The sequence below is a fragment of the Tachyglossus aculeatus genome, chromosome 21 (genome assembly GCF_015852505.1).
Source record: "Tachyglossus aculeatus isolate mTacAcu1 chromosome 21, mTacAcu1.pri, whole genome shotgun sequence".
In the NCBI taxonomy this organism is placed as follows: Eukaryota; Metazoa; Chordata; class Mammalia; order Monotremata; family Tachyglossidae; genus Tachyglossus; species Tachyglossus aculeatus.
In genome coordinates this window covers 40,705,008-40,724,561 of record NC_052086.1, presented here as the reverse complement: position 1 = coordinate 40,724,561, position 19,554 = coordinate 40,705,008, and the positions used below count along the sequence as shown (strand labels likewise).

The 19,554-nt window shown below is 46.9% G+C and overlaps 1 protein-coding gene across 2 annotated transcripts in view; it reads left to right on the top strand.

Annotated features, from left to right (window-relative positions):
* The window catches only part of RFC5 (replication factor C subunit 5), a 41,650-nt gene that overhangs the window by 16,033 nt on the left and 6,063 nt on the right, over window positions 1-19,554 (top strand). For both annotated transcript variants that reach the window (XM_038762859.1, XM_038762860.1), the window contains 4 exons: window positions 1,902-2,061; window positions 6,894-6,975; window positions 10,310-10,439; window positions 16,528-16,605. In XM_038762859.1, coding sequence (XP_038618787.1) covers window positions 1,902-2,061; window positions 6,894-6,975; window positions 10,310-10,439; window positions 16,528-16,605 — 450 coding nt within the window. The remainder of the gene's footprint in view (window positions 1-1,901; window positions 2,062-6,893; window positions 6,976-10,309; window positions 10,440-16,527; window positions 16,606-19,554) is intronic.

Here is a 19,554-nt window from a genome sequence, read left to right as displayed (position 1 = left end):
AGCTCGCTCTCTTCCTCCCCTCAAATCCCTCCTGAGAGCTCACCTCCTCCAGGAGGCCTTCCCCCACTGAGCCCCCTTTTTCCTCTCCTCCTCCCCATCCTCCCCGCCCTATCTCCTTCCCCTCCCCACAGCACCTGGACATAGATTTGTAGATTTATTACTCTATTCGACTTGTCCATATTTGCTGTTTATTTTGTTAATGATGTGCATCTAGCTTTAATCCTATTTGTTCTGACTGTTTTGACACCCGTCTCCATGCTTTGCTTTGTCGTCCATCTTGTCTGCCATGTGACCTCGGCGGGGTCATGTCACTTCATCATAATAATAATAATATTTATTAAGCACTTATTACTGCCGCTTGTCTGCCGTGTGACCACGGCCGGGTCAGGTCGCTTCATAATAATATAATAATAATAATATTTGTTGAGCACTTACTGCCGCTTGTGTGTCCCGTGACCTCGGACGGGTCATGTCACTTCATAATAATATAATAATAATAATAATATTTGTTAAGCACTTACTGCCGCTCGTCTGCCGTGTGACCTCGGCCGGGTCATGTCACTTCGTAATAATATAATAATAATAATATTTGTTGAGCACCTACTGCCACTTGTCTGCCCTGTGACCTTGCCCAGGTCATGTCATTTAATAATAATATAATAATAATATGTTAAGCACTTACTGACGCTTGTCTGCTGTTTGACCGCGGCTGGGTCATGTTACTTCATTATAATAATAATAATATTTGTTAAGCACTTACTGACGCTTGTCTGCCCTGTGACCTCGGCCGGGTCATGTCACTTCATAATAATATAATAATAATAATATTTGTTAAGCACTTACTGCCGCTTGTCTGCTGTGTGACCTCGGCCGGGTCATGTCACTTCGTAATAATATAATAATAATAATATTTGTTGAGCACTTACTGCCGCTTGTCCGCCGTGTGACCCCGGCTGGGTCATGTCACTTCATTATAATAATAATAATATTTTAATAATAATATAATAATAATAATAATGTATGTTAAGCACTTACTGACGCTTGTCTGCCCTGTGACCTTGGCCGGGTCATGTCACTTCATAATGCTATAATAATAATAATATTTGTTAAGCACTTATTGCCACTTGTCTGCCCTGTGACCACGGCCGGGTCATGTCACTTCATAATAATATGACAATAATAATATTTGTTGAGCACTTACTGCCGCTTGTCCGCCGTGTGACCCCGGCCGGGTCATGTCACTTCATTAGAATAATAATAATAATATTTGTTAAGCACTTACTGCCGCTTGTCTGCCCTGTGACCTCAGCCAGGTCATGTCACTTCATAATAATATAATAATAATAATATTTGTTAAGCACTTACTGCCGCTTGTCTGCCGTGTGACCTCGGCCCGGTCATGTCACTTCATTATAATAATAATAATATTTGTTGAGCACTTACTGCCGCTTGTGTGTCCTATGACCTCGGACGGGTCATGTCACTTCATAATAATATAATAATAATAATATTTGTTGAGCACTTACTGCCGCTTGTCTGCCGTGTGACCTCGGCCCGGTCATGTCACTTCATTATAATAATAATATTTGTTAAGCACTTACTGCCGCTTGTCTGCCCTGTGACCTCGGCCGGGTCGCGTCACTTCATAATGATATAATAATAATAATATTTGTTAAGCACTTACTGCCGCTTGTCTGCCCTGTGACCACGGCCGGGTCATGTCACTTCATAATAATATTATAACTGAGCCCCTCGCGGGACGCCCTGATGACCTTGTATCTCCCCCAGCGATTAGAACAGTGCTTGCCACATAGTAAGCGCTTAACAAATACCAACATTATTATTATTATTATTATTATTATTATTATTATTATTATTCTTGGGATCCCTCCTCTTGGCAGTGATCGAGAAGTTCACGGAGAACACGCGGTTTTGCCTGATCTGCAACTACCTGTCGAAGATCATCCCGGCCTTGCAGTCGCGCTGCACGAGGTTCCGCTTCGGCCCCCTGAGCCCGGACCTCATGGTCCCCCGCCTGCGGCACGTCGTGGCGGAGGAGACGTGAGTGGGATGGGGAGGACTCCACCGGCCCCGGGGACTTTGCTAATATGGTTGCTTTGCTTCTCTGCCTCCCCCTTCCATCAATCAATCAATCAATCGTATTTACTGAGCGCCGGACTAAGCGCTTGGGAAGTACAAGTTCATTCATTCATTCATTCAGTCGTATTTATTGAGCACTTCCTGTGTGCAGAGCACTGGACTGAGCGCTTGGGAAGTACAAGTTGGCAGCCGAGCACTGACTAAGCGCTTGGGAAGTACAAGTTCATTCATTCATTCAATCGTATTTATTGAGCACTTACTGTGTGCAGAGCACTGGACTAAGCTCTTGGGAAGTACAAGTTGGCAACTGAGCACTGACTAAGCGCTTGGGAAGTACAAGTTCATTCATTCCTTCATTCAATCGTATTTACTGAGCGCTTCCTGTGTGCAGAGCACTGGACTAAGCGCTTGGGAAGTACAAGTTCATTCATTCATTCATTCGATCGTATTTATTGAGCACTTACTGTGTGCAGAGCACTGGACTAAGCGCTTGGGAAGTACAAGTTGGCAACTGAGCACTGACTTAAGCGCTTGGGAAGTACAAGTTCATTCATTCATTCATTCAATCGTATTTATTGAGCACTTACTGTGTGCAGAGCACTGGACTAAGCGCTTGGGAAGTACAAGTTGGCAACTGAGCACTGACTTAAGCGCTTGGGAAGTATAAGTTCATTCATTCATTCATTCAATCGTATTTATTGAGCGCTTCCTGTGTGCAGAGCCCTGGACTGAGCGCTTGGGAAGTACAAGTTGGCAACTGAGCACTGACTTAAGCGCTTGGGAAGTACAAGTTCATTCATTCATTCCTTCATTCAGTCGTATTTACTGAGCACTTACTGTGTGCAGAGCACTGGACTAAGCGCTTGGGAAGTACAAGTTGGCAACTGAGCACTGACTAAGCGCTTGGGAAGTACAAGTTCATTCATTCATTCCTTCATTCAATCGTATTTACTGAGCACTTACTGTGTGCAGAGCACTGGACTAAGCGCTTGGGAAGTACAAGTTCATTCATTCATTCATTCAGTCGTATTTACTGAGCGCTTCCTGTGTGCAGAGCACTGGACTAAGCGCTTGGGAAGTACAAGTTGGCAACTGAGCACTGACTAAGCGCTTGGGAAGGACAAGTTCATTCATTCATTGTCGTATTTATTGAGCGCTTCCTGTGTGCAGAGCACTGGACTAAGCGCTTGGGAAGCCCAAGTCGGCAACATCTAGAGACGGTCCCTACCCGACAGCGGGCTCACAGTCTAGAAGGGGGAGACAGACGACAAAACCAAACATATAAACCAAATAAAATAAATATGGACCAGTAAAATAAATAGAGTAATAAATATGTACAAACATATATACAGGTGCTGTAAAATGGGGATTGAGACTGTGAGCCGGACCGTCTCTAGATGTTGCCAACTTGGACTTCCCAAGCGCTTAGTCCAGTGCTCTGCACACGGTAAGCGCTCAATAAATACGATTGATTGGGGCGGAGAGATGCGCTTCAGCGCTTAGAACAGTGCTTTGCACATAGTAAGCGCTTAATAAATGCCATTATTATTATTATGCGGGATTAGGGCCGACCGCTGTGAGCCCACTGTTGGGTAGGGACCGTCTCTCTAATTTTTTTTATTATTATTTATTCATTTTTACGGTATTTGTTAAGCATTTACTACGTGCCAAGCACTGTTCTGAGTGCTGGGGGGTGGGGGGGGGATATAAGGTGATCAGTTTGCCCTACCCACTGTTGGGTAGGGACCGTCTCTCTAATTTTTTTTATTATTATTTATTCATTTTTACGGTATTTGTTAAGCATTTACTACGTGCCAAGCACTGTTCTGAGTGCTGGGGGGTGGGGGGGGATATAAGGTGATCAGTTTGCCCCCCGAGGGGCTCCCAGTCTTCATCCCCATTTTCCAGATGAGGGAACTGAGGCTCTGAGAAGTGAAGTTCAACTTGGACTTCCCAAGCGCTTAGTCCAGTGCTCTGCACATGGTAAGCGCTCAATAAATACGATTGATTGATTGGGGCGGAGAGATGCGCTTCAGCGCTTAGAACAGTGCTTCAGCACTTAGAACAGTGCTTTGCACATAGTAAGCGCTTAATAAATGCCATTATTATTATTATGCGGGATTAGGGCCAGCCGCTGTGAGCCCACTGTTGCGTAGGGACCGTCTCTCTAATTTTTTTATTATTATTTATTCATTTTTACGGTGTTTATTAAGCGCTTACTATGTGCCAAGCACTGTTCTAAGCGCTGGGGGAGGGGATACAAGGTGATCAGTTGGCCCCCCGGGGGGCTCCCAGTCTTCATCCCCATTTTCCAGATGAGGGAACTGAGGGTCCGAGAAGTGAAGTTCAACTTGGACTTCCCAAGCGCTTAGTCCAGTGCTCTGCACACGGTAAGCGCTCAGTAAATACGATTGATTGATTGATACAAGCTGATCAGTTCGCCTCCCGGGGGGCTCCCAGTCTTCATCCCCATTTTCCAGATGAGGGAACTGAGGCTCCGAGAAGTGAAGTTCAACTTGTACTTCCCAAGCTCTTAGTACAGTGCTCTGCACACAGTAAGCGCTCAGTAAATACGATTGACTGATTGATACAAGCTGATCAGTTTGCCCCCCGGGGGGCTCCCAGTCTTCATCCCCATTTTCCAGATGAGGGAACTGAGGCTCCAAGAAGTGAAGTTCAACTTGGACTTCCCAAGCGCTTAGTACTGTGCTCTGCATACAGTAAGCGCTCAATAAATACGATTGATTGATTGATTGAAGCGACTTGCCCAAGGTCACACAGCAGGCATGTGGGGGAAGCCGGGATTCGAACCCATGACTTCCAACTCCAAAGCCCGGGCTCTTTCCACTGAGCCACGCTGCTTCTCTATATGTTGCCAACTTGGACTTCCCAAGCGCTTAGTCCAGTGCTCTGCACACAGGAAGCGCTCAATAAATACGATTGAATGAATGACTGAATTGAAGCGGCAGGGACTAGTTGGAAAGAGCCTGGGCCTGGGACTCAGAGGACCTGGGTTCTGATAATAATAATAATGGTATTTGTGAAGCACTTACTACATGCCAGGCACTGTACAAAGCGCTGGGGGTGGGTATCTGTACTTCCCAAGCGCTTAGCCCAGTGCTCTGCACACAGGAAGCGCTCAATAAATATGAATGAATGAATGAATGAATTGAAGCGGCAGGGACTAGTGGAAAGAGCCTGGGTCTGGGACTCAAGAGGACCTGGATTCTGATAATGATAATGATAATAATGGTATTTGTGAAGCACTTACTACATGCCAGGCACTGTGCTAATCGCTGGGGTGGATAGCAATCAATCAATTGTATTTATTGAGCGCTTCCTGTGTGCAGAGCACTGAACTAAGCGCTTGGGAAGTACAAGTTGGCAACATAGAGAGACGGTCCCTACCCAACAGTACTTCCCAATCGCTTAGTCCAGTGCTTTGCACACAGGAAGCGCTCAATAAATACGATTGGATGAATGAATTGAAGCGGCATGGACTAGTGGAAAGAGCCTGGGCCTAGGACTCAGAGGATCTGGGTTCTGATAATAGTAATAATAATAATAAAATAATAATAACAATGGTATTTGTGAAGCACTTACTACATGCCAGGCACTGTACTGAGTGCTGGGGTGGATATCTGTACTTCCCAATAATAATAATAATAATAATAATGGCATTTATTAAGCGCTTACTATGTGCAAAGCACTGTTCTAAGCGCTGAGTGCTTAGTCCAGTGCTCTGCACACAGGAAGCGCTCAATAAATACGATTGAATGAGTGAATGATTGAATGAATTGAAGCGGCATGGACTAGTGGAAAGAGCCTGGGCCTGGGACTCAGAGGATCTGGGTTCTAATAATAATAATAATAATAATAATAATGGTATTTGTGAAGCACTTACTACATGCCAGGCACTGTACAAAGCGCTGGGGTGGATATCTGTACTTCCCAAGCACTTAGTCCAGTGCTCTGCACACAGGAAGCGCTCAATAAATACGATTGAATGAATGAATGAAGTGACTTGCCCAAAGTCACCCAGCTGATAGGTGACAGAGACGGAATTTGAACCCATGACCTCAGACTCCCAAGCCCGGGCTCTTTCCACTGAGCGAGTGCTTACTGTGTGCAGAGCTCTGTACTGAGCTTTTGGGAAAGTATAATATAATAATAATAATAACGATGGCATTTAGAGAAGCGGCGTGGCTCAGTGGAAAGAGCCCGGGCTTTGGAGTCAGAGGTCATGGGTTTGAATCCTGACTCCGCCACTTGTCAGCTGGGTGACTTTGGGCAAGTCGCTTCACTTCTCTGGGCCTCAGTTCCCTCATCTGGAAAATGGGGATGAAGACTCTGAGCCCCCCTGTGGGACAACCTGATCACCTTGTATCCCCCCCCAGCGCTTAGAACAGTGCTTTGTACATAGTAAGCGCTTAACAAATACCATCGTTATTATTATTAAGTCGCTTCACTTCTCTGGGCCTCAGTGACCTCATCTGTTAAATGGGGATGAAGACTGTGAGCCCCCCGTGGGACAACCTGATCACCTTGGAACCTCCCCAGCGCTTAGAACAGTGCTTTGCCCTTAGTAAGCGCTTAATAAATGCCGTCATTATTATTATTATTATTAAGCACTTCTGGACTGTGAGCCCACTGTTGGGTAGGGACCGGCTCTAGATGTTGCCAACTTGGACTTCCCAAGCGCTCAGTCCAGTGCTCTGCACACAGTGAGCGCTCAATAAATACGACTGAATGAATTAATTAATTAACACTCGTCTCTCTCCTCGGTCGCCCAGGGTTGACGTCAGCGAAGACGGCATGAAAGCGCTCGTGACCCTGTCCAGCGGGGACATGCGCCGAGCCCTGAACATTCTGCAGGTACTCATTCAGTCGTATTTGTAATAATAATAATAATAATAATAATAATAATAGTAATAATGGTATTTATTAAGCGCTTACTATGTGCCAAGCTGTGTTCTAAGCGCTGGGGGAGATACAATAATAATGATGATGGTGGCATGTATTAAGCACTTACTATGTGCCAAGCTGTGTTCTAAGCACTGGGGGAGATACAATAATAATAATGATGATGATGGCATTTATTAAGCGCTTACTATGTGCCAAGCTGTGTTCTAAGTGCCGGGGGAGACACAATAATTAATTATAATAATAATAATGATGGCATTTATTAAGCACTTACTATTTGCCAAGCTGTGTTCTAAGCGCTCGGGGAGGTATGATAATAATAATATGATGGCATTTATTAAGCGCTTACTATGTGCCAAGCTGTGTTCTAAGTGCTGGGGGAGACACAATAATAATAATAATGATGGCATTTATTAAGTGCTTAATATGTGCCAAGCTGTGTTCTAAGCGCTGGGGTAGACACAGTAATAAATAATAATAATAATGATGGCATTTATTAAGCACTTACTATGTGCCAAGCTGTGTTCTAAGCGCTGGGGCAGACACAATAATAAATAATGATAATAATGATGGCATTTATTAAGTGCTTACTGTGTGCCAAGCTGTGTTCTAAGCGCTGGGGGAGACACAATAATAAATAATAATAATAATGATGGCATTTATTAAGCGCTTACTATGTGCCAAGCTGTGTTCTAAGTGCTGGAGGAGCTACAATAATAATAATAATAATAATAATAATAATGGCATTTATTAAGTGCTTACTATGTGCCAAGCTGTGCTCCAAGCGCTGGGGGAGATACAATAATAATAATAATGATGGCATTTATTAAGCTCTTACTATGTGCAAAACACTGTTCTAAAGCGCTGGGGGAGATAGAATAATAATGATGATGGCATTTATTAAGCGCTTACTATGTGCAAAGCACTGTTCTAAGCGCTGGGGAAGATACAATAATAATAATAATGATATTTATTAAGCGCTTACTATGTGCCAAGCTGTGTTCTAAGCGCTGGGGGAGATACAATAATACTAATAATAATAATGGCATTTATTAAGTGCTTACTGTGTGCAAAGCACTGTTCTAAGCACTGGGGGAGATACAATAATAATAATAATGATGGCATTTATTAAGCGCTTACTATGTGCAAAGCACTGTTCTAAGCACTGGGGAGGTTACAAGGTGATCAGGTTGTCCCTCGGGGGGCTCCCAGTCTTCATCCCCATTTTCCAGATGAGGGAACTGAGGCCCAGAGAAGTGAAGTGACTTGCCCAAAGTCACACAGCTGACAGCTTAGAACCGTGCTTTGCACGTAGTAAGTGCTTTATAAATGCTATTATTATTGTTATTCAGTCGTATTTATTGAGTGCTTACTGTGTGCAGAGCAGTGCTTAGAACAGTGCATGGCACATAGCGCTTCACAAATATCCTCATTATTATTATTATTATAAGTATTATTATTAGTAAGCGCTTAACACATACCATCATTATTATTTGTTTAGTGCTCCCTGGGTGCCAAGCACTGTACTAAGCGCTTGGGGCAGATCCAAGGTCAGGCGCAGCTGCTGAGCAGGAGGGAGACCGGGTGTCATTCAGCGTGCAGCCTGGCTCAGTGGAAAGAGCCTGGGCTTTGGAGTCAGAGGTCATGGGTTCAAATCCCGGCTCCGCCACTTTCATTCATTCATTCATTCAATCGTATTTATTGAGCGCTTACTGTGTGCAGAGCACTGGACTAAGCGCTTGGGAAGTACACTTGTCAGCTGGGTGACTTGGGGCAAGTCACTTTGCTTCTCTGGGCCTCAGTTCCCTCATCTGGAAAATGGGGGTGAAGACTGTGAGCCCCTCGTGGGACAACCTGATCACCTTGTAACCTCCCCAGTGCTTAGAACAGTGCTTTGCACATAGTAAGTGCTTAATAAATGCCGTCATTATTATTATTATCTGTAAAATGGGGATTAAGACTGCGAGCCCCCCTTTGGGACAACCTGATCACCTTGTAACCTCCTCAGCGCTTAGGGCAGTGCTTTGCACATAGTAAGTGCTTAAGAAATGCCATTATTATTATTATTATTATTATTGTCCATAAAATGGGGATGAAGACTGTGAGTGCCCCGTGGGACAACCTGATCACCTTGTATCCCCCTCAGCGCTTAGAACAGTGCTTTGCACATAGTAAGCGCTTAACAAATGCCATCATCATTATCATTATTATTATTATTCTTCAATCTTCTAGACTGTGAGCCCACTGTTGGGTAGGGACCGTTTCTAGATGTTGCCAACTTGGACTTCCCAAGCACTTAGTACAGTGCTCTGCACACAGTAAGCGCTCAATAAATACGATTGATTTAATGAATGAATGAATACAAGTGCTGTGAGGAGGGGAAGTGGGTAGGGCCGGGGTGGGTGGGGAGGAGGAGAGGAAAAAGGGGGCTCAGTTTATAGCCTGTGAGCCCGCTGTTGAGTAGGGACTGTCTCTATATGTTGCCAACTTGGACTTCCCAAGCGCTTAGTACAGTGCTCTGCACACAGTAAGCGCTCAATAAAAAATAATAATAATGATGGTATTTGCTAAGCGCTTACTATGTGCAAAGCACCATTCTAAGTGCTGGGGGGGATAGAAGGTGATCAGGTTGTCCCACGGGGGGCTCACAGCCTGCATCCCCATTTTCCAGATGAGGGAACTGAGGCCCAGAGAAGTGAAGTGACTGGTCCAAGGTCACACAGCAGATAAGTGGTGGAGCTGGGATTAGAACCCATGACCATCTGACTCCCACGCCAGTGCTCTAATAATAATAATAATGGTATTTGTTAAGCGCTTACTATGTGCAGGGCACTATTCTAAGCACTGGCCGGGGGGTACAAGGGATCAGGTTGCCCCACGGGGGGCTCGCAGTCTCCATCCCCATTTTCCAGATGAGGGCACTGAGGCCCAGAGAAGTGAAGTGACTCGCCCAAAGTCCCCCAGCTGACAGCGGGCGGAGCCGGGATTTGAACCCACGACCTCGGACTCCAAAGCCCGGGCTCTTTCTGCTGAGCCACGCGGCTTCTCATTCATAAATGCGATCGAATGAATGAATGAATACGTGATGAATATATGAATATGTGATTAGTGCCGTGCTCTGCACACAGTAAGCGCTCAATAAATACGACTGAATGATGATAATAGCGGTGGCGCTTACTATGTGCCGAGCACTGTTCTAAGCGCTGGGGTGGGGGGATACAAGGTGCTCTGGCCTAAACGCGCCCCGGGCCGCGTTTGGTGTCGTCCCTCCGGCCCGTCCAAGCAGAGCACCACCATGGCCTTCGGCAAGGTGACGGAGGACACCGTTTACACCTGTACTGGACACCCGCTCAAGACCGACATCGCCAACATCCTCGACTGGATGCTCAACCGGGACTTCACCACGGCCTACAGGAGTATCCTTGTCTTCAATCAATCAATCAATCAATCAATCAATCGTATTCATTGAGCGCTTACTATGTGCAGAGCACTGTACTAAGCGCTTGGGAAGTACAAATTGGCAACATCTAGAGACAGTCCCTACCCAACAGTGGGCTCACAGTCTAAAAGGGGAGACAGAGAACAAAATCAAACATACTAACAAAATAAAATAAATAGAATAGACATGTACAAGTAAAATAAATAGAGTAATAAATATGTACAAATATATATCCATATATCCAGGTGCTGTGGGGAAGGGAAGGAGGTAAGATGGGGGGGATGGAGAGGGAGACGAGGGGGAGAGGAAGGAAGGGGCTCAGTCTGGGAAGGCCTCCTGGAGGAGGTGAGCTCTCAGCAGGGTCTTCCTTCCGCCCCACAATCCATTCATTCGTTCATTCAGTCGTATTTATTGAGCGCTCACTGCGTGCAGAGCACTGGACTAAGCGCTTGGGAAGTACGAGTCGGCAACAGAGAGAGACGGTCCCTACCCCACAGCGGGCTCCCGGAAAAATCTCTTGAGGCTCTGGTGGGAATGGGATTTTATTTGGAGCGGGGACGGGGGCTCGCTGGCTAGGAAAGTTTCAGATTAATTCGTTCAGTTGTATTTATTGAGCGCTCACTGCGTGCAGAGCACTGGACTAGGCGCTTGGGAAGTATGAGTCGGCAACAGAAAGAGACGGTCCCTACCCCACAGCAGGCTTAAGGAAAGCTCTCTTCAGGCTCTGGTGGGAACGGGATTTTATTTGGAGCGGGGACGGAGGCTCGCTGGCTAGGGAAGTTTCAGATTAATTCGTTCAGTCGTATTTATTGAGCGCTCACGGCGTGCAGAGCACTGGACTAAGCGCTTGGGAAGTATGAGTCAGTCACAGAGACAGTCCCTACCCCACAGCGGACTCCCGGAAAAGTCTCTTGAGGCTCTGGTGGGAACGGGAATTTTTTGGGGGCGGGGACAGGGGCTCGCTGGCTAGGAAAGTTTCAGATTCATTCGTCCAATCGTATTTATTGAGCGCTCACTGCGTGCAGAGCACTGGGCTAAGCGCCTGGGAAGTATGAGTCAGCAACAGAAAGAGACGGTCCCTACCAAACAGCGGGTTTACGGAAAAATCTCTCGAGGCTCTGGTGGGCACGGGATTTTATTTGGAGCAGGGACGGGGGCTCGCTGGCTAGGAAAGTTTCAGATTAATTCGTTCAATCGTATTTATTGAGCGCTTACTGCGTGCAGAGCACTGGACTAAGCGCTTGGGAAGTACGAGTCGGCAACAGAGACAGTCCCTACCCCACAGCGGGCTCCCGGAAAGATCTCTCTCGGCTCTGGTGGGCACGGGATTTTATTTGGAGCAGGGACGGAGGCTCGCTGGCTATGGAAGTTTCAGATTAATTTGTTCAATTGTATTTATTGAGCACTCACGGCGTGCAGAGCACTGGACTAAGCGCTTGGGAAGTACGAGTCGGCAACAGAGACAGTCCCTACCCCACAGCGGGCTCCCGGAAAGATATCTCTCGGCTCTGGTGGGCACGGGATTTTATTTGGAGCAGGGACGGAGGCTCGCTGGCTAGGAAAGTTTCAGATTAATTCGTTCAATTGTATTTATTGAGCACTCACGGCGTGCAGAGCACTGGACTAAGCGCTTGGGAAGTACGAGTCGGCAACAGAGACAGTCCCTACCCCACAGAGGTGCTCATGGAAAAATCTCTTGAGGCTCTGGTGGGCACGGGATTTTATTTGGGGCGGGGACGGGGGCTCGCTGGCTAGGAATGTTTCAGATTAATTCGTTCAATCGTATTTATTGAGCGCTTACTGCGTGCAGAGCACTGGACTAGGCGCTTGGGAAGTATGAGTCGGCAACAGAAAGAGACGGTCCCTACCCCACAGCGGGCTCCCGGAAAAATCTCTCGAGGCTCTGGTGGGCACGGGATTTTATTTGGAGCGGGGACGGGGGCTCGCTGGCTAGGAAAGTTTCAGATTAATTCGTTCAGTCGTATTTATTGAGCGCTCACTGCGTGCAGAGAACTGGACTAAGCGCTTGGGAAGTATGAGTCGGCAACAGAAAGAGACGGTCCCTACCCCACAGCAGGCTTAAGGAAAGCTCTCTTCGGGCTCTGGTGGGCACGGGATTTTATTTGGAGCAGGGACGGGGGCTCGCTGGCCAGGGAAGTTCCAGATTAATTCGTTCAATCGTATTTATTGAGCACTTACTGCGTGCAGAGCACTGGACTAAGTGCTTGGGAAGTATGAGTCGGCAACAGAAAGAGACGGTCCCTACCCCACAGCGGGTTTACAGAAAGATCTCTTGAGGCTCTGGTGGGAATGGGATTTTATTTGGAGCAGGGATGGGGGCTCGCTGGCCAGGAAAGTTTCAGATTAATTCGTTCAATTGTATTTATTGAGCGCTCACTGCGTGCAGAGAACTGGACTAAGCGCCTGGGAAGTACGAGTCAGTAACAGAGACAGTCCCTATCCCACAGCGGGCTCCCGGAAAAATCTCTCGAGGCTCTGGTGGGAACGGGATTTTATTTGGAGCAGGGACGGGGGCTCGCTGGCTAGGAAAGTTTCAGATTAATTCGTTCAGTCGTATTTATTGAGCTCTCACTGCATGCAGAGAACTGGACTAAGCGCTTGGGAAGTATGAGTCGGCAACAGAAAGAGATGGTCCCTACCCCACAGCGGGCTTAAGGAAAGATTTCTTCAGGCTCTGGTGGGCACGGGATTTTATTTGGAGCAGGTACGGGGGCTCGCTGGCTAGGAAAGTTTCAGATTAATTCGTTCAATCATATTTATTGAGCGCTCACGGCGTGCAGAGCACTGGACTAAGCGCATGGAAAGTACAGTTCGGCAATAGGGTTTCCTTCTCTTTTTTCTGGTATTTGGTAAGCTCTTCCTATGGGCCAGGCGCTGTACTAAACGCTGGGGTCGATTAACAAGCTCTTCGGGTCGGAAGGACAATGCAGGGAGGAAGCTGAGGAAATTTAGGGAGCCCAGCTGGATTGCAGACATTGTCGTTCCCTCATCGGTAAAATGGGGATTAATCAATATCAATCAATCAGTCAATCGTATTTATTGAGCGCTAACTGTGTGCAGAGCACTGGTACTGAGCGCTTGGGAAGTACAAATTGGCACGTATAGAGACGGTCCCTACCCAACAGTCTAAGACCGTGAGCCCCACGTGGGACAACCTGATTACCCTGTAAAATAATGATGAACAGCGCTTAGAACAGTGCTTTGCACATAGTAAGCGCTTAATAAAAACCATCATCAAGTGCTTCTCCAATACCAGAAAAAAAATGGAAAGACAGCGGGGCGGGGGGCAAGTCCCATCAGTAGCTCTAGGGAATGATAATAATGCTGGCATTTGTTAAGCGCTTACTATGTGCAAAGCACTGTTCTAAGCGCTGGGGAGGATACAAGCAGCGAAGCTTAGAGAAGCAGCGTGGCTCAGTGGAAACAGCACGGGTTTGGAGTCGGAGGTCATGGGTTCAAATCCCGCCTCCGCCAACTGTGCTCTGCACAGAACAGTGCTCTGCACATAGTACGTGCTTAACAAATTCCATCATTATCATCATCATCATCATCATCAATTGTATTTATTGAGCGCTTACTATGTGCAGAGCACTGGACTAAGCGCCTGGGAAGTACAAATTGGCAACATCTAGAGACAGTCCCTACCCACCAGTGGGCTCACAGTCTAAAAGGGGGAGACAGAGAACAAAACCAAACATACTAACAAAATAAAATAAATAGAATAGATAGGTACAAGTAAAATCATTATTATTATTAACAAATGCCATCATTATTAATCTTTATTAATCCCCCCTGCCTTACCTCCTTCCCCTCCCCACAGCACCTGTATATATGTATATATGTTTGGACGGATTTATTACTCTAATTTATTTGTACATATTTATTCTACTGATTTTATTTTGTTAGTATGTTTGGTTTTGTTCTCTGTCTCCCCCTTCTAGACTGTGAGCCCGCTGTCGGGTAGGGACCGTCTCTAGATGTTGCCAACTTGGCCTTCCCAAGCGCTTAGTACAGTGCTCTGCACACAGTAAGCGCTCAGTAAATACGATTGAATGAATACAAGGTGATCAGGTTGTCCCACGGGGGGGGCTCCCAGTCTTCATCCCCATTTTCCAGATGAGGGAACCGAGGCCCAGAGAAGCGAAGTGACTTGCCCAAAGTCACCCAGCTGACAGTTGGCGGAGCCGGGATTTGAACCCATGACCTCCGACTCCAAACCCATGCTCTTTCCACTGAGCCTCACTGCTTGTATCCTCCCCAGCGCTTAGAACAGTGCTTTGCACATAGTAAGCGCTTAACAAATGCCAGCATTATTATCATTCCCTAGAGCTACTAGTGGGACTTGCCCCCACTGTCTTTCTATTTTTTTTCTGGTATTTGAGAAGCACTTAATGATGGTTTTTATTAAGCGCTTACTATGTGCAAAGCACTGTTCTAAGCGCTGGGGAGGTTACAAGGTGATCAGGTTGTCCTATGGGGGGCTCAAAGTCTTAATCCCCGTTTTCCAGATGAGGGAACTGAGGCCCAGAGAAGTGAAGTGACCTGCCCAAAGTCACACAGCTGACAATTGGCGGAGCCAGTGTTTGAACCCTGACCTCTGACTCCAAAGCCCGGGCTCTTTCCACTGAGCCACACTGCTTGTCTAACTTACTATGGGCCGGGCACTGTACTAAGCGCTGGGGTAGATGCAAGCTCTTCGGGTTGGCCACAGTCTGTGTCCCACATGGGGCTCACGGTCTTCGTCCCCATTTTCCTGATGAGGAAACTGAGGCCCAGAGAAGGGATGTGACTTGCCCAAGGTCACCCAGCAGAAAAGGGGCGGGGTTTCCAGCTGGGCCAGGACTCAAAGTGAGGGGGGAGGAATAGCTAAAATAATAATAATAATGATGATAATGACATTTGTTAAGCGCTTACTGTGTGCAAAGCAAATAACGGTGGCATTAGTGTGGCTCAGTGGAAAGAGCCCGGGCTTTGGAGTCAGAGGTCATGGGTTCAAATCCCAGCTCCGCTGTCTGTCAGCTGGGTGACTTTGGGCAAGTCACTTCACTTCTCTGGGCCTCAGTTCCCTCATCTGTCTAATGGGGATTAAGACTGTGAGCCCCCCGTGGGACAGCCTGATCCCCTTGTAAACTCCCCAGTGCTTAGAACGGTGCTTTGCACATAGTAAGCGCTTACTGTGTGCAAAGCACCATTCTAAGCGCTGGGGAGATTACAAGGTGATCAGGTTGTTGGTATTTCTTAAGCGCTTACTATGTGCAAAGCACTGTTCTAAGCGCTCGGGAGGTTACAAGGTGATCAGGTTGTCCCACGGGGGGCTCACGGTTCCCATTTTCCGGATGAGGTCACTGAGGCCCAGAGAATAATAATAATGGTATTTATTAAGCGCTTACTATGTCCAAAGCACTGTTCTGAGCACTGGGGAGGTGACAGGGTGATCAGGTTGTCCCACGGGGGGCTCACAGTCCCCATTTCCTGGATGAGGTCACTGAGGCCCAGAGAATAACAATAATAATAATAATGGCATTCATTAAGCACTTACTATATGCAAAGCACTGTTCTAAGCACTGGGGAGGTTACAAGGTGATCAGGTTGTCCCACAGGGGGCTCACAGTCTTAATAATAATGACGGCCTTTATTAAGTGCTTACTACGTGCCAAGCACTGTTCTAAGCACTGGGGAGGTTACAGGGTGATCAGGTTGTCCCACGGGGGGCTCACGGTCCCCATTTTCTGGATGAGGTCACTGAGGCCCAGAGAAGAATAATAATAATGGTATTTGTTAAGCGCTTACTATGTGCAAAGCACTGTTCTCAGCACTGGGGAGGTTACAGGGTGATCAGGTTGTCCCACGGGGGGCTCCCAGAGAAGTGAAGTGACTGGCCCAAAGTCACCCAGCTGACAAGCGGCGGAGCAGGGATTCGAACCCACGACCTCTGACTCCAAAGCCCGGGCTCTTTCCACCGAGCCACGCCGCTCCTCGGGAACGTCCAGCGTGGGTTGGCGTCCACGCCGCTCTTTTCGCCTTAACTTCCTGTCTGTCCGCAGACATCATGGAGCTGAAAACGCTCAAAGGGCTGGCCCTGCACGACATCCTGACGGAGATCCACGAGTTCGTCCACCGAGGTAATAATAATAATAATAATAAACAATAATAATAATAATAATGTGAATTAATGAAATATGAATGAATGAATATCCACGAGTTCGTCCACAGAGGTAATAATAATGATAATAATAATAACAATATTAATAATAATGTGAATTAATGAAATATGAATGAATGAATAATAATAATAATAATGGTATTTGTTAAGCGCTTACTACGTGCAAAACACTGTTCTAACTCCTGAGCCCTTCCCGCGGTCGGGACGTTTTCCAGCCAAGCCGGTCCAAGGCGATTGGGGGCCACTGAGTCAATCAATCAATCAATCATATTTATTGAGCGCTTACTGTGTGCAGAGCACTGTACTAAGCGCTTGGGAAGTCCAAGTTGGCAACATGTAGAGACGGTCCCTACCCAACAGTGGGCTCACAGTCTAAAAGTCGCCGAGGAGGGGCCGGCAGGCATCCTGCACCCATCTCCGCCTCAACCCTGTTGACCTTGGGAAGCTCCTCGTGGGCGGGAAACGGGCTCCGTTGTAGTGGACGCTCTCATTCATTCACTCAGTCCTATTTATTGAGCGCTTACTGTGGGCAGAGCACTGGACTGAGCGCTTGGGAAGGACAAGTTGGCAACATATAGGGACGGTCCCTACCCAACAACGGGCTCATTTATTCAATCGTAGTTATTAATAATGGCATTTGTTAAGCGCTTACTATGTGCAAAGCACTGTCCTAAGCGCTGCTCTGCTTATTGAGCGCTTACTGTGTGTAGAGCACTGGACTAAGGGCTCACAGTCTCACTAGGGCTCTGTGTGACTTCGGGCAAGTACTTCATTCATTCAGTCGTATTGAGCGCCTACTGTGTGCAGAGCACTGGACTAAGCGCTTGGGAAGTACAAGTTGGCAACGATAGAGGCGGTCCCTACCCAATAATAATAATGATGGCATTTATTAAGCGCCTACTATGATCCCTACAGCGGCATCACAGTCTAGAAGACTTCACTTCCCTGGGCCTCAGTTCCCTCCTCTGTAAAATGGGGATGAAGACTGTGAGCGCCCCCATGGGACAACCTGATCACCTTGTAACCTCCCCAGCGCTTAGAACAGCGCTTTGCACATAGTAAGCGCTTAATAAATGCCATCATTATTATTATTAATAAATGCCATTAGAAAAAATGAAAGGGGCTCACAGTCTCCCTAGGGCTCTGTCTGCGCTCAGTAAATATCGTTGATTGTTTGATTCTCTGTGCCTCAGTCACTTCATCTGTCAAATGGGGATTAAGACTGTGAGCCCCACGTGGGACAACCTGATGACCTTGTAATAATAACACTAATAATAATAATGATGGTATTTGTTAAGCGCTTACTATGTGCAAAGCACCGTTCTAAGCGCTAGGGAGGTTACAAGGAGATCAGGTTGTTCCCCGGGGGGCTCCCAGTCTTCATCCCCATTTTCCAGATGAGGGAACTGAGGCCCAGAGAAGTGAAGTGACTTGCCCAAGGTCACACAGCTGACAGTTGGCCGAGCTGGGATTTGAACCCATGACCTCTGACTCCACAGCCCGGGCTCTTTCCACTGAGCCACAACCAGCGCTTAGAACAGTGCTTTGCACAAAATAATAATGATGGCATTTATTAAGCGCTTACTGTGTGCAAAGCACTGTTCTAAGCGCTGGGGAGGTTACAAGGTGATCAGGTTGTCCCACGGGGGGCTCACAGTCTTCATCCCCATTTTACAGATGAGGTCACTGAGGCTCAGAGAAATTAAGTGACTTACCCAAGGTCACACAGCAGATGTGGCAGAGTTGGGATTCGAACCCATGACCACTGACTCCAAAGCCCGGGCTCTTTCCACTGAGCGACGCTGCACATAGTAAGCGCTTAATGAATACCATCATCATTAACTGCCCCACTTAACTCTCCAACCTCCCAGGGGGAGAGAGCCCAGGCTGGGAGTCAGGGGTCATGGGTTCGAATCCCAGCCCAGCCAATTATCATCATCATCAATCGTATTTATTGAGCGCTTGCTATGTGCAGAGCACTGTACTAAGCGCTTGGGAAGTACAAATTGGCAACATATAGAGACAGTCCCTACCCAACAGTGGGCTCACAGTCTAAAAGGGGGAGACAGAGAACAAAACCAAACATACTAACAAAATAAAATAAATAGAATAGATATGTACAGATAAAATAAATAAATAGAGTAATATGTACAACCATATATACATATATACAGGTGCTGTGGGGAAGGGAAGGAGGTAAGATGGGGGGGATGGAGAGGGGGACGAGGGGGAAATTGTCAGCCAATTGTCAGCTGGGTGACTTTGGGCAAGTCACTTCACTTCTCTGGGCCTCGGTGACCTCATCTATAAAATGGGGATGAAGACTGGGAGCCCCCCGTGGAACAACCTGATCTCCTGGTAACCTCCGCAGCGCTTAGAACAGTGCTTTGCACATAGTAGGCGCTTAATAAATGCCATCATTATTATTATTATTTCTGCAGGAGGAGTTAGTTGGCCCCATTTGCTTCCCTGGCTGGAAATTAAGACCTGGGAAGGTTATTAAGCTTGCCGTGGGCTGGGAATGTATTGAACTCTCCCGAGCGCTTAGAACAGACTGAGCCCCTTCCTTCCTCTCCCCCTCGTTCCCCTCTCCAGCCCCCCATCTTACCTCCTTCCCTTCCCCACAGCACCTGGATATATGGATATATGTTTGTACAGATTTATTACTCTATTTATTTATTTTACTTGTACATAGCTATTCTATTTATTTTATTTTGTTAGTATGTTTGGTTTTGTTCTCTGTCTCCCCCTTTTAGACTGTGAGCCCGCTGTTGGGTAGGGACTGTCTCTAGATGTTACCGACTTGGACTTCCCAAGCGCTTAGTACAGTGCTCTGCACACAGTAAGCGCTCAATAAATACGATTGATGATGATGATGATGATGAACAGTGCTCTGCACACAGTAAGC